This window comes from Neolamprologus brichardi, chromosome 6, assembly GCF_056152115.1.
Source record: "Neolamprologus brichardi isolate AB-2024 chromosome 6, ASM5615211v1, whole genome shotgun sequence".
Classification (NCBI taxonomy): Eukaryota; Metazoa; Chordata; class Actinopteri; order Cichliformes; family Cichlidae; genus Neolamprologus; species Neolamprologus brichardi.
The window spans coordinates 23,229,603-23,242,976 of record NC_142109.1 but is presented as its reverse complement, the minus strand read 5'-3'; the positions used below and the strand labels follow the sequence as shown (position 1 = coordinate 23,242,976).

General features: G+C 40.4%; 2 protein-coding genes across 3 annotated transcripts; one reads left to right on the top strand and one right to left on the bottom strand.

Moving 5' to 3' along the window:
* Positions 1 to 306: 306 nt before the first annotated feature.
* On the top strand, positions 307 to 702 carry LOC148102544 (rheacalcin-1-like). The gene has a single exon (XM_087842419.1). It carries the CDS (start codon positions 307 to 309, stop codon positions 700 to 702), a length of 396 nt encoding a protein of 131 aa, XP_087698545.1.
* Positions 703 to 3,298: 2,596 nt separating this feature from the next.
* slc25a38b (solute carrier family 25 member 38b) lies at positions 3,299 to 12,345 on the bottom strand. 2 transcript variants are annotated; one of them, XM_006787486.3, is made up of 9 exons: positions 12,297 to 12,345; positions 11,985 to 12,036; positions 11,593 to 11,701; positions 9,079 to 9,203; positions 7,371 to 7,455; positions 6,792 to 6,971; positions 6,376 to 6,544; positions 4,479 to 4,642; positions 3,299 to 4,379 (listed from the first exon to the last, which is right to left on the bottom strand). In XM_006787486.3, the coding sequence occupies exons 3-9, from the start codon at positions 11,605 to 11,607 to the stop codon at positions 4,257 to 4,259; spliced, it is 861 nt and encodes a 286-aa protein (XP_006787549.1). In that variant the 5' UTR covers positions 11,608 to 11,701; positions 11,985 to 12,036; positions 12,297 to 12,345; the 3' UTR covers positions 3,299 to 4,256. The 2 variants fall into 2 exon arrangements, with proteins under 2 accessions (XP_006787549.1, XP_035762242.1); XM_035906349.2 differs by lacking the exons at positions 11,593 to 11,701; positions 11,985 to 12,036; positions 12,297 to 12,345 and adding an exon at positions 9,997 to 10,170.
* Positions 12,346 to 13,374: the final 1,029 nt, after the last annotated feature.

The window sequence follows — 13,374 nt, the reverse complement described above, 5'->3', positions numbered from 1 at the left end:
TACCTGACAGGGCAGAAATTTGGTAAACATGTGTACGTGCAAAACAGATTGAACTGGTATGATGCTCAACAGTACTGCAAAACCCATTACACTGATCTTTCCCCTCTAAGTACAAGTTGGGAAGTGAAGCAACTGAGAAAAGCAACCCTGGGAAAAGTTTCTGGTGAGTTCTGGATCGGTCTCTACAAAACAGGCACATACTGGAAATGGTCAGGAGGAGGATATGAAACCAGCATAGTTTGGGATGAGTCCCAACCATCTACAGATTATAATCTTTTTGTTCGTGTGTGCTGGGACGGCTGTACCATGGGGACGGGATGGTTTGGTTCCTCACCATTGAGAGTACTGCCCTTTTTCTGCTTCAGCACAACAGTGATGGAGGAGAAGATGGCTTGGGAGGAAGCATTGGAGTACTGTAAAGAGACACACACTACGCTCACAAGTCTGACCTCTGAGACCGAGAACCTTTTGACCCTGAAAGAGATCCAGCAGGGCACCGTCACCGATCGGGTGTGGATCGGGCTGTGCTTCCTGGCTGGTCGCTGGCTGTGGGTGGACGGCAGCCCTCTGATATACGAGGCCTGGTCAGAAGGGGATCGGGAGCACCAGTGTCCCGGTCGAAATTACTGTGGAGCTTTAAACAAAAACGGAGTGTGGGAGAATCTGGACTGCAAAGAGAAACTCAGTTTCATTTGCGTGTAAATCCCAATTGCATTTGAGCTGTTAAAGCAAAGGTTTCTTTCTCAGTCCAAGTGTTATTCACATCATTTTTAGCTTTTGTGCTAAGATTTAGAGTCATCCTGTTTTTCTTTCATCCTGTGTAGCGCAGAATGACAAACGTACTGCTTTACTTTTCTAAAAACAAATGTAGAAAAAGTGTGAGAATGTTTATTAGAATTTAACTTTGATGTAAAAATTCATTTAGAAACTTTTGCATGTGTAAAAGACTTAAAAATGGATTCTCATAGGTTTGCCAACCGTTTTGGTTTTTAATCTTTAGTGAAGTGGCATTACTTGACGTCATCTTTGTTAATGTTAGGCTGGTTCAAGAGAAAGTATCAATGTTTCTCACAGAGAGCCAGAGAAGATCTGTTCTTTCTTAACCATATTCATCAATAATCAGCTGCTGATCGAGTGTGTTCCTCAGTCTGTGGAGGTACTCCAGTTCCACAGTCTTGGCCTGCAGCTGGTGACAGCGTTCATCATTCTACTCTGCAGCATTTCAGTTCAATCCAGGCTTATTTACATGGCAACAGTTTTAACAACCTATAGTGGAAAGCCCCAACAATCAAGCGACCCCCTATGAGCAAGTACTTTGTGGCATTAGACAGAAAAAACTCCCTCTTAGCAGGAAGAAACCTCCAGCCGAACCAGGCTCAGGGAGGGGAGGTCATCTGCCATGACTAGTTAGGAGGAGTGAGGGGAGGGGAAAAGAAAAAGCGAGCAGCCCAAAGCTTCCAGCTGTGAGTGCTGATTAGAGCGGCCATCCAGTTCACAGGGGATCTTCAGAGCACAAAAAGGCTTCTGATGCAGTCCAGCTGCAGTGGATTGAAGTGCACCTGATATCGGAGGAGAGACCTGAGACAACTGATTGATGCTGAGGACCGTTTTCAGCAAGGGATTCAGCAGGAGGCTAGCAGACTGAAGACTGACTGAACTTTCAAAATAAAAGTTTGGAATGTAGTAGATAATAAATTTGTCTTTGATGGTTTTAGCGTGAGAACAGATTCCACAATACATTAGTTATAAATATAATTTTATGGCTTTGGGTGCCAAAATGAATTAAATAAAACATCAATAAATAATTAATTTAATGTCATTAGTTAATTAAATGTCTCATTAATTAACACTGAATATTAAATATATAAACAAATTCATTTCATTTAAAATATTGAATACATTTTAAATTTTAATTGATAACACATTTAATTATTTAATGATGTCCTCCATACATTCTGTGGGAAACATGCAGATGCCTCATCATTGTTCTCACAGGCTAGCCCTAGATAATATCTATCGAATGTGTTACATCATCCAAGTCTGTATATTTATCTTGACTGTGTTTAATAGTAACATGCATGTTCTGTCAGTAACGTGGGTCACATTGTAGTCGGTATGGTTTAGAAGAGATGTTCTGGATACAAAACTGCGAATAAAGTGATTAAACGTCAAACTCCTCTTCATTTATAACAACACAAAGTCAAAATCATTTTTGGAAAAAACAAAAAACAAAAACAGGAGATTTTTATTCAACTTAAAAATCAGACAGGCACAGCATCTGTCTGAGCAAACACGCGTACAGACAGAGTGTCTACCGTAACACTGAATGCAGGAGAGTCACAACAATGGGGGTGAGGTGGTATGAATTATGGCACAGCTCAAGTTAAGACAGCAAACATGGAGGCTTTTAAATGAACTCGTACTTCACTACCTTTTTCCTTTAAACAGCCCGTAGGTCTGAAGAGACGCTCAGCGCCTCGCTTTCATTAAACTGGGCTTATCTGCTGACTCACAGGAAGCCATTATTAAAAACTCCTATCAAGTAAAACACACAATTACTTCTTGGTGGCAACCATCGCCGTTCTAAGATCGCACCGAGTGGTCTTTCAGTTTGCATTTTATGTACAGACACAAAGACATTATTCTCTATTATATCACCTCTTCTTTTATATTAATAATAAATAACATCTATGCAAACACTCTACAGGAATTCATTAGTGTGCCCCCTTTTTTTTGTTAAATCAGCAACTCTGTATTAAGTCACATATTTACAATTCCAGAATGAGGCTGTACAAAGACAAGATCCACAGCTCCATCACCGGTATGGACTCTTTATAAACCTTTATAAACATGTCAGCGCAATGATTAAGCAATGCTTCACTTGCAAGCTTAATATTCTGGAAATACTGTTTGATCATAGGAGGTACCTGACTTCAGCAAAACCTGAAATACTTAAATGACTTCAACTTTGCCTGGTAACCTAAATATATATATGTGTACTAAGAAAATAAATTTGTGAAAGTGCTCATTTAAATGCAGGGAGAAGGGCAACCTGCAGCGCCTTTAAAGGTGGAATTTTCTTTAAACGCAGAAATCTGTGTTTACATTCAGTGTTTCCTACAAAAATCAAATCCCTCATCATAAAATAAAGTCAAAGTTGCCTTTTTATTTATTTATATATATATATATATATATATATATATATATATATATATATATATATATATATATATATATATATATATATATATATATATATATATATATATATATATATATATATATATATATATATATATATATAAAATGAGTGTCATGCTACTCCTGTGTGCAGAAAACAAACAAAACTACCGAGAATCAAAACCACAGTGCTACTGAGAAACTCCACAGGTTGTCTCAAAATGAAAAATCCTACAAATAATCAAACAATTTATTTATAAAATTTATTTTAAAAAAATCCATAAAATCCTGACTTTTTTGTTGGGTTTTTCTCGTGAGATGAAATCACTGCTATTCATTGATTTAGCTACAGATGTGGCTATCATTACGCCGAGTCGAAAACGCACCATAGTTTTATATAAATGTAGCTAGCAAAGTTTTAAGCAATACAGCAACAAAGGCTTTAACACAGTTATTAGCATTGGCCTCGATTTTCCCATAATGCAGCTGTGTGAGTACTGATTGTCTGAGCCTGAAACAAATAAACTTCTCAGTCAGCAAGTACGAAACATTGCTCAATCTTGTCAGAACAAATATGGCAGAACCTGCAGTGCTTTGCTTCTTCATCGGATGTACGGGACACCAGCTTATTGAGTGTCTCGTTTGTTTCTACGGTATTTTAAAACATCGTCAAAGGCAACTCTGTTAGCCAGAAGAGCCACTGGCCCCGTTTTCTGATTCCTAGTAGCCATACCTCAGGAACATAAATATTAGGAGGGACGAGTTCACTTCACAGCAGGGAGTGTCACTACAGTCTGAGACGGACATAAAAGTGCTTCAGGTGTAACATCACAGTCCCAAACAGTTTCACACACCCACACCAAACACACAAACAGAGCACTCCTACTCATGTGTTTCAGGCATTTATCCACCTGCTTCCTTTGCTTATTATCTTGTTACTGCTGGCTCACTGACCCTGTAAGCTCCTCAGCTCCATTTACTTCTTAGATTATAATTATAATAATAATAATAATAATAATACAGAATTATCCTCTTATAGCTCTTTTCCTTCTCTTGCGGCTAAAAACTTTTGCTCTTCAGGATTTGAGGCCCATTCGAGCCATCAGCTGTTCATACACAGTCCAAGCCATGGCAGCCATGAGAGTGCGTCGAAGAGACCTGGGCACTGCTCCACGAAAAAACCCAGCCATGCCGTACTCCTGAAGGAAAGGCCAGAGCAGCAAACCTCAGTTAGATGTTATATAATAGTGAAAGTGTTGCTTCTTACTGAAAAACACAACAAGAACGTGAGTACACACCATGTAGATGCGGCGAACTGCACCTGCTGTGCTACAGTGGGAGGGTCTGACTTGAATGTGAGTCTTCACTACATCTGCAGGCTGCGTTACTACTGATGCCATGACACCCGCAATCACCCCACAGCTGAAGTTCACCAGCGGAGCGTAGGGCGCCGAGGTCACCTCTGAGAGAAGAGAACCCGAGGGTGTCAGATGATTTAAATAAAAACAATCAGTCAAACCACAGAAAGAGAAAAATACGTGGAAAACATTAAAAAAAAATCACAGTTTCACAAAGAGCTGCGATGATTCATTGAGTAACTCGATTATAAAGAATATTCAACACAAATTTTTTGCTGCAATGTTTTAATGTTTAAAACTCTGTAGCGCTCAGTTGTCTCCGTGTAAGCGCGAGCATTTCACCCGCATTTTTATTGGCATGTAAATACAGTGAGAGGGTTTTTGACAGGTGTTGGTTTTGGGTAAAATACTAAAAATATTGCAGTTTCTAAAAAAATGTTAAACCAAAGACCTGTGCTTTTCTCTTTTGAATATTTATCATGGCTCATTAATAAGACAAAAGTATTTATCAGTATTTAAAGTGTGAAAGGGTATTTTGAGAACGGCTGCCTTATCCCATTACTCTATTAATCGATACTCAATTATTTAAATGTTTAAATAATGTTAGGGGTGTGGCCAAGTGAATTGGGTGTGGTCAATTCACTTGGCCACACCCCTAACAGTAGCTTGCAATTACAAGGCAAGAACCCATTTTTAGACAGTAATTACAAGTTACTATTAGGAGAAATGGGATGCTCTATAACACAGGCCCTCCCATCATCTTAATAATACTGTTTAATTGCAGAGTAAGAAGGGGAAATAGGACATTCTATATTAAAGCCTTCACTCCTAATAGTAACTTGCAATTACCATGTAAGAACCCCTTTTGCACATTGCAATTAAAAGGCCTCACATCCCCTCAATGATACTGTGCAACTACAACAAGAGACAGAAGTAAGGTTACACAATAATAAAACATGAACCTCTAATATTACTAGATAATTAGAATTTACAAAAGGAAAACAACCTTCTTTCTTACAATATACTCACAGTATAATTATTGTTACTCAGTTTTTTTCTCTCTACCTACATTTTAAGCATTCGCCATAAACCATTTAATTTGTTTACATGGTAAAAGTTGGGAAACTACATCAGAGCCGTATTATGAAGCGCTACCAAGACATCAGTGCTCACAGTGAGGGTTTTCCACAACATGTTGCTTCATATGTTTTACATCAAGTGCTTTTAGCACAAAAAAATGTGTGAAATGGAAAGGAATTGTGAAAATGGGAATGTGTCAAGTTCAGGATTTTCGCTTATAATTAAATAAAAGCTCTCTTATTCACAAGGGGCCGTCACAGGGGGCATCTCCGCATATTTTGACTGGGTCGATTTTTACCCTGGCTGGTCTTCATGACACAACCACAAAGGGATTTGTGTCTGCTCCCAAGACTGAATCCAGGATCTTTCGTGCGTTATGTGATTGTAGTAACTGCTACACGATGGAGGGGCTTGTCAAAGAAAATAAAGGACTTTCTCTAATGGTTCATATAAGCTGGACTACCTTCTGCGGTGGACGTGAATAAATGTGATTGTGAAGCATACAGCTGCTTGCACATACGTATGCAGAATTTTTAGCCACCCAATTTACTTCTTCAGTCATTCATTATCAGTCTGTGCCCAGCTTTACTGATTTTGCTCACAGAACAAACTGTACAAGCACTAAATCCACCCGATTGATTTTCTGCACAAGTGTTAAAACACTAATGCAATTTTCTGCTCAGCGGGTGTACAAAACATAACTCTTCACATTTTTCTTAACCTCCATTTTGATCTGCTGACTGAGCGTGACTCTCACCTTGAGGCAACGCTCTCTTGGCCTGGCTGTAAAACATGACGTAGATGCCGGAGAAAGGAGCGTCGCGGAGCAGCGTGGCAGTCAGCCCCGAAAACAGAGCCCTGATTCCCTCCGTCTCATACATACTCCTCAGAGCACCGGGCACACTTGCATAACTGTAAAAGCCACTCTGAAAAACACAGAAAAATTGAAATGAAATGTCTTTAATCATGCGGTTGATTGAGTGACAATAGATGTAAATGACTGCCTTTGTATCCACACTACGTGTCTCCACAGAAAAGTCATAATAAAATAGAGCAAAAACCTCTGACTAAAAGCAGTTCCACAACAACTTTATTTAAAAAACAGATGTGAGAAGATTAGTACATATTTCATCTCTGACCATCTGGCGTCAGAGTCTGTTAGCTGGTAGATACCTCGAAGCGCGTCTTGATGACTGTGAATGGTAACATGCAGACTCCGGCCACAGCTCTGGCACCCGCTCCGAGCAGAACAGCCTCGCCAGCGTTGGGAGCTCGGTCCAGGAAGAAGTGCTGCTTCAGGGAGTAGAAGGTGCTGAAGTAGATACCCACCCCAGGGATGCAGCGCACAAATGACTGTAGAGGGAGAAGTAACAGTGTTTGTTGTCTTGGTTAAAAAGAAAGGCATAATTTACATGGGTTTCTTAGAGGGGAGCATGCGCTATGAGTTTGAGTGTTGGTGGGAGAATAAAATTTCAATTCAGTTTATTTATATAGCGTCAAAATACAACAACAGTCGCCCAAAAGTTCTGTTTATTGTAAGTTAAAGACCATAAAATAATCAAAAGAAAACCCCAAGAATCAAACGACTCCTTATGAGCAACCACTTGGTGACAGTGGGAAGGAAAAACTCCCTTTCAAAAGGAAGAAACCTCTGGTAGAACCAGGCTCAGGGGAGGGGCAGCCATCTGCGTACAAATGTGCAACAAACAGGATTTGTTGTAAATAATGAAAACGGTGCATTCAGTTGCTCACCGGTGAAACACCTTTCCACAGACTGAAGAACTTCTCTGTCCTAATAACATTGATGAAAACGCTAAACATTCCCACCTTGGGTGCGCTGCAAGACAAAAAAATTTAAATCAATACAAACAAATTAAATTGTGCAAAAAAAACCCCAAAAACAAAACATTACACACTACTGTGCAAAAAAACTTAAGCCCCCTCTAATTTATATTTTGCTTCCAAGGAGCCAGGCTTTCTGAAGGTCTTCCAAAGTTTTTTTATTTGGAAATCGGCTGCTTTTCAGTCCAGTCCTTGTACCCAACCACTTTCAGGAATTTATTTATTTTTTGGTTTGTTAAGCCACTTAACACTGACCTATGAGTCATTAGAGCATAAAATAAGACACGTAACTCAAAGGATGAACCAGTGTTGTGTCTACAAACAAACAACTTTAAAAAATTTAATTCTAAATTGTATCTTTAGGCACGGCGGTTAGCACTGTTGTCTCACAGCAAGTAGGTCATGAGTTCGACTCCATCTTTCTGTGTGGAGTTTGCATGTTCTCCCCGTGTTTGCATGGGTCCTCTTCCTCCCACAGTCCTAAGAACTGTAGTTAGTGATTCATTGGTGATTCTAAATTGCCTCCAAGCGTGAACGTGAGTGCAAATGGTTGTCTGTCTCTCTGTGTTAGCAGATTGGCGACTTTTCCTGGGTGTACCCCACCTCTTGCCCTATAGTAACTGGTATAGGCTCCGGCCCATACCAGATAAGGATAAGCTAAGTGGATGGGTTGACCTTTAGGGACTTTTTTAAGAGCAGCCTGTCATAAAAACACATAATTTGTTCCCATTTTCTTTACTTAAATCTAGAGACCACAGTTTGACAGGCATGAAACACTATTTTTGCACCAAGAAGGCGATTGCCAAAGAGCTATTAGCTGAAAATCCGGCATGTTCAGCGTGATGTGTTCTTAGGAAAATGGATTGGCCTCCCCAGAGCCCAGACCTCAGCAGTGACCTCAACCTTAACAGAGAACAGAACAAAGGGCAGCCAACATCCAAAGGAGAGCTTTGAACGTCCTTGAAGAAGCCTGGAGAACTATCCCTGAAGACTACTGAAAGAAATGACAAGAAAATTTGCCCAGGAGAGTTCAGACTGTCCTGACGGATTAAAGCAGCTACACCAAATATTGTACAGTTCTAATGACTTGAAAGTCAAACTATTTCCATACACTGCTCCACTAGTTTTCAAATTTCAAAGCAAAACATAAATAAATGAGGGGTGGCCCAAGACTTTTGCACAGTACTATAAACACTCAAAGACATGCTGACAATAAATGGTTACAGCTGTGGTGAATCGCTATTGTGAAATCAATTACCACAGAAATTATCCTTCTGGAGCTCTGTGCTAAAGAAAGGCCTCCACATGTGAAATAAATAAAAATCCACTTTTAAATGTTTACATTTGCTGTTCTCAGTGGCAGTAATTGCAACCCAGCAGCCTGACAGTATAATTACATGCTGCTGGTGTGACTATTTGCCCCATATGGGTCATACCAAGAGATTGAGGCTGGCACTGCCAGAAAATTTTGTCCTCTTATGCTTTGTATGTGTGTGAGAGTGGGTAAAAGTCAGAAAAAGAGAGGGGGAGAGAAAAAAGGATAATATCAGAGGCATGCTGATGTACACGTGTCTGAAATGTTCTCACTGTGTATCTGTGTGAATGTGTGTGCACACACCCGGGCTTGGCATTGTTCTGCAGGGTCTGCAGTCGTGTCTTCACCAGATCCAAAGGCTGGAAGAGGAGTGTAGAGCAGGTGCCACTGAGGGAGCCACACATAAAGGCTTTGAGAGCTGGGTGAGCCTGAGGACAATGACAGACATAAAGAAGGACGATGGAGACCGACAGAGAGACGAGGAAAAGGAAGGATGGGAGAAAACCAACGAGAGAACAAGCGAGGAAGTGACATGAGAAAGAAATGGCGGACCAGAAAAGAGGACAGAGACAGAAAACAGACAAGAAGGGAGATAAAGCAGAAAGAAATGTAAAGGATTAGTCACAGCGTAAAGAGGATAACGAGAAAAATATGCCGTTCAGCATCTTCTTCGCCACTGGTCACCTCTTGCTGAATGCCAGAGAAATCTGTATATATTCATTCTCAAACAACTATGCATTAAAACAGCTTGACAAAGCAAAGAAAACATATCATAAATATACATGAATTGGACTTAGGATTAAAATCTAAATATGTTTGTGTAACATTTCCACTGCAATAAAACACCCTGTAGCACAGAGCAGAGGCCAGGTTCCTACACAGTGGAGATGATGGAGATGTGTAGAGACAGTTCACTCACTCACTCACAGACACGCACACACTGTCTGTTGCATAGAATTAAAGTGAGACTCAACATTATCAGTGGGTACATGCCTTGTAGACAAAAAGGCTGGCAGAATGTGACACGCAGACAGGGGCTAAATTTAGCTACACCTGAAGGTAAACTATTAAACAGAAATGATATCAATTGGCAAAAATAAATAAATATTCCAACAACAATAACAAACCACAAATAATCATAATCAGCCTTCTATACGTTGCCTTTACACACACACACGAGACACTTTAAATCACACGTTAAGCACAAAGATGCTGTCCTACCTTCCCCGGGATGCCCGGGGCTCGGCTCTGAGAATCCTGTTTTTCCTGCATTTTGCCCACTTTCACCTCCCTCTATCTGTGATGCTGCTCTTACAAATAACATATTATAAAATAAACCTCCATCTCTTACAAACCTTCCCCTCGCTCACTCGCTCTCGCCAACCTACAATGGCTTTTCTCCTGCTTCCCGTCCTCCCTCCCCCATTTCAGCAGCCAAAGCAGAAGCTTAATCTAGCCCACGTTTTTCTACGGGCTTCTATCTTTATCTTTCAAACACACACACTCGCGCGTCTGTATTTGGTGCTCGCCCCTCTGTATAGCTCAGTGCTAAAATGCATCTTTTTCAAATAGCATGAGTCATGGAGCAGTTCACGTGGACTTTACATTTAGGTCAATCATAAGGATGCTAGTTTTAGTTTTAACAGGAGAAAATATGAAGCTATACACTCACCAGTCACTTTATTAAGAATAGCTGTTCAACTACTCGTTAATGCAAATATCTAATCTAATTAATGTAAACATGGCCAAGATGACCTGCTGAAGTTCAAACAAAGCATCAGGATAGGGAAGAAATTTAATTTAAGTGACTTTCAACATGACACTGCTGTTGGTGCCAAACAGGCTGGTCTGAGGATTTCAGAAAATGCTGATCTTCTGGGATTTTTCCTACACAGTCATCTCCAGGGTTTATAGAGAGCGGTCCAAAACAAAGGAAAACAAATCCAGTGTGTGACAGCAAAAATGCCTTCCTGGTGTCAGAGGTCAGAGAAGGACGAACACACTGCTTTGAGCTTTAACTAAAGCAACAGTAACTCAGATAACAACTCGTTACAACGCAAGTATGCAGAAGAGCATCTCTGACCAAACAACAGGTCAAACCTTGACGCAGATGGGCTAGAGCAGCAGAAGATCACAATGTTGCCAGTCCATAGATAAGGAAATAGGAAAATGAGGCTATAATTCACATGGGCGTCAATTTGCACCAATACTGGACAATAAAAGATTGAAGAAATTCAATTCAATCTTATTCTAAGAATTTTAAGGTGCTTTACATTGTAAGGTAAAGACCCTACAATAATACTGAGAAAAATAGACAAAGCCCCAACAATCAAGTCGAGACCCTATGAGCAAGCGGATGAGTCTGGTTGGATGAGTCTCAATTTCTGCTGTCAGATTTGGACAGTAGGGTTAAAAATTGGAGTAAACTACATGATAGCATGCTCTTTTTGGTGTAACGTGTGTTATATTTTGTGTGTGTGACGACTTTGGGCCTCATAGTACCAACATAATAGAGCATTGTTTAAATGTTACTGCCTATCTGACTATTATTGCTAAAAAATTTCATCACTTTAGGATTACAGTGTGCAAGCCTGTACCTAATGAAGTCGCCTGTGGGTCTACACTGTCATACAAGGTGTGCATTTCCCTAGAAATACTGAGAGCTACAATTGAAATGGCATTTCTATAAGTAAGCGACAGACATCACTCATGTTTTCCTACGCTAAAAATCCCAACTGTTATACGAGGGAAACGTGTCGCATCAGGTAATTGACCATTTGTCTGCATGCTGTCAATGACAAACATGGCAGCACTCACCGCTGCCAACTCCATCTTTGAGCTGGATGCTGAGCCGGACGGGTCCAGTTTCTCCTGTGTTGCCGCCGCCGTTTTGAAACCGGTTAGGTTAGGCCACAGTGGATTCAAACTGGAGAAATCAGATGGCAGCCATGAGTCACATTTCAAAACATTGAGGTTGCCGGTGTAGCGGCTAATTTAGCTGGCTAGCTAGCTGTCACCACTGTGGTAAGGTGAAGTTAGGACATCGGCCAACATTCACAAGCCAGCTGTTCTTAAGTCATATAACTGCCTTAAAGCGACCAAAGATGTGAGCTCCAACAGGCAGATTAGTTTCAGATATTCAGAAAAAGTCACTCAAACACATCTAGCGACTAGCTAGCCTGGTAACGTAGCATGCTAGCTCCTCTTACCTGATGTTGCAGTGTTTCAGGGATCGCTGGAGGTGACAGCCACCGCTGTTAGCTGAAGAAAGTCCATATTTTATATTTACTGCGATAGTCTGAAAACATTTCCTTTAACCCAACGTTACCTTTAACACTTTAACGCCGCCTGACAGGGCTAGCTCAACGACGTTAGTGTTAGCTAGCCAACTTCGTGAGTTGTGCGAAATAAAATGTAACGCTAACACGTCTGAGTGTGAGTTCCAAATAAACCGGGTGTGTCTTCAGTCAGACCACGATCACTAAACCCGGGAGTGGTGAAACGCGAATCATCACATGTACCTGCTGCGGCTGTTAGTGAGCGGCCGGTAAAGTTTACCTCCAGGGCAAAGCCGACACACACAACTAGGGTATGTGTGTGCGTGTATTGTCAAACATGTTATGTACCACACTGACGTGTGGCAGATATCCATTTTTTTTTTCTTATTGAGCTCCTTTATTTTGACTTTTTCTACATAATTGAGTTTATCTGCTTACAGTGATTTATCATTTATTTATCTATTTCTGTCACATTCACTTTTATTTGGCTAATTGTATTTTGGCCGTTTTGCTATAGCAGAACGTATCCTTTACGTATAAAAACAGTTTGCCGTTTTTATACGTAAATGATTAAATATTCGAATTATTTAAACATTGATAATTTGAATATCTCCTCCTAGTTTTTATTTTAGAGCACAAACCAGGACATGCATGCACTGTAAAATGTAAGTTTCTGCATTTCTGACAATAGCCTCAAGATGGCGCTGCTGTTCCACAGAAGATGAACATTGCAACATCAACAAGGTTTACTTGATATTTTCTTTCATTATTATAGGTTTAGAATAATCACCACTTGCTGAGTATACCAGAGGGACAGCTCTGGTTGAGCTGTTTAGAGAAAAGGGTAGTGACGTGTTGAGACGAGCCATGGTCGAGATATATTTGACAAAGGATTTTGAAGATTGAGCTGCCAGGCAGGAGGAAAAGAGGAAGACCACAGGGAAGCTTCAAGAATGTAGGAGGCAGATGATTTCCTGTGGCAACCCCTAAAGGGAGCAGCCAAAGAAGATTTTACAAACACTTTTTTGACAGTCTTTTAAAGGCGTCCGATTCCAATAAACACCACCAAGCAAGAGTTAATAGCAGAATAAGCAGTTTGCCATTGGCAAAGGTTTGGCAAGTTTCTCATGGGTGCAACCCACATACTTAAGTCTGCTGCTCAATCAACAAATGTGGCAACATTTACAGGGAAATAACCAGGATTTCCAATAGCATAACATGTATTACCAAGAAGCATTATTACAAAATTATAATTGATCAAACCACTTGTGCCAAGTTTAAATGAAAGTAAACTACTTTTGGCAGCCTCCATTTTCACAAG

Excerpts from the sequence above, each read along its gene's own strand:
- LOC148102544 (XM_087842419.1), top strand. The coding sequence starts at position 307 with ATGGGGACGGGATGGTTTGGTTCCTCACCATTGAGAGTACTGCCCTTT.
- slc25a38b (XM_035906349.2), bottom strand. The coding sequence starts at position 10,047 with ATGCAGGAAAAACAGGATTCTCAGAGCCGAGCCCCGGGCATCCCGGGG. Across the intron at positions 4,643-6,375 it reads CAAGAGAGCGTTGCCTCAAG|AGGTGACCTCGGCGCCCTAC; the intron begins GTGAGAGTCACG and ends CTCTTCTCTCAG. Across the intron at positions 4,380-4,478 it reads CAGTTCGCCGCATCTACATG|GAGTACGGCATGGCTGGGTT; the intron begins GTGTGTACTCAC and ends CCTTTCCTTCAG.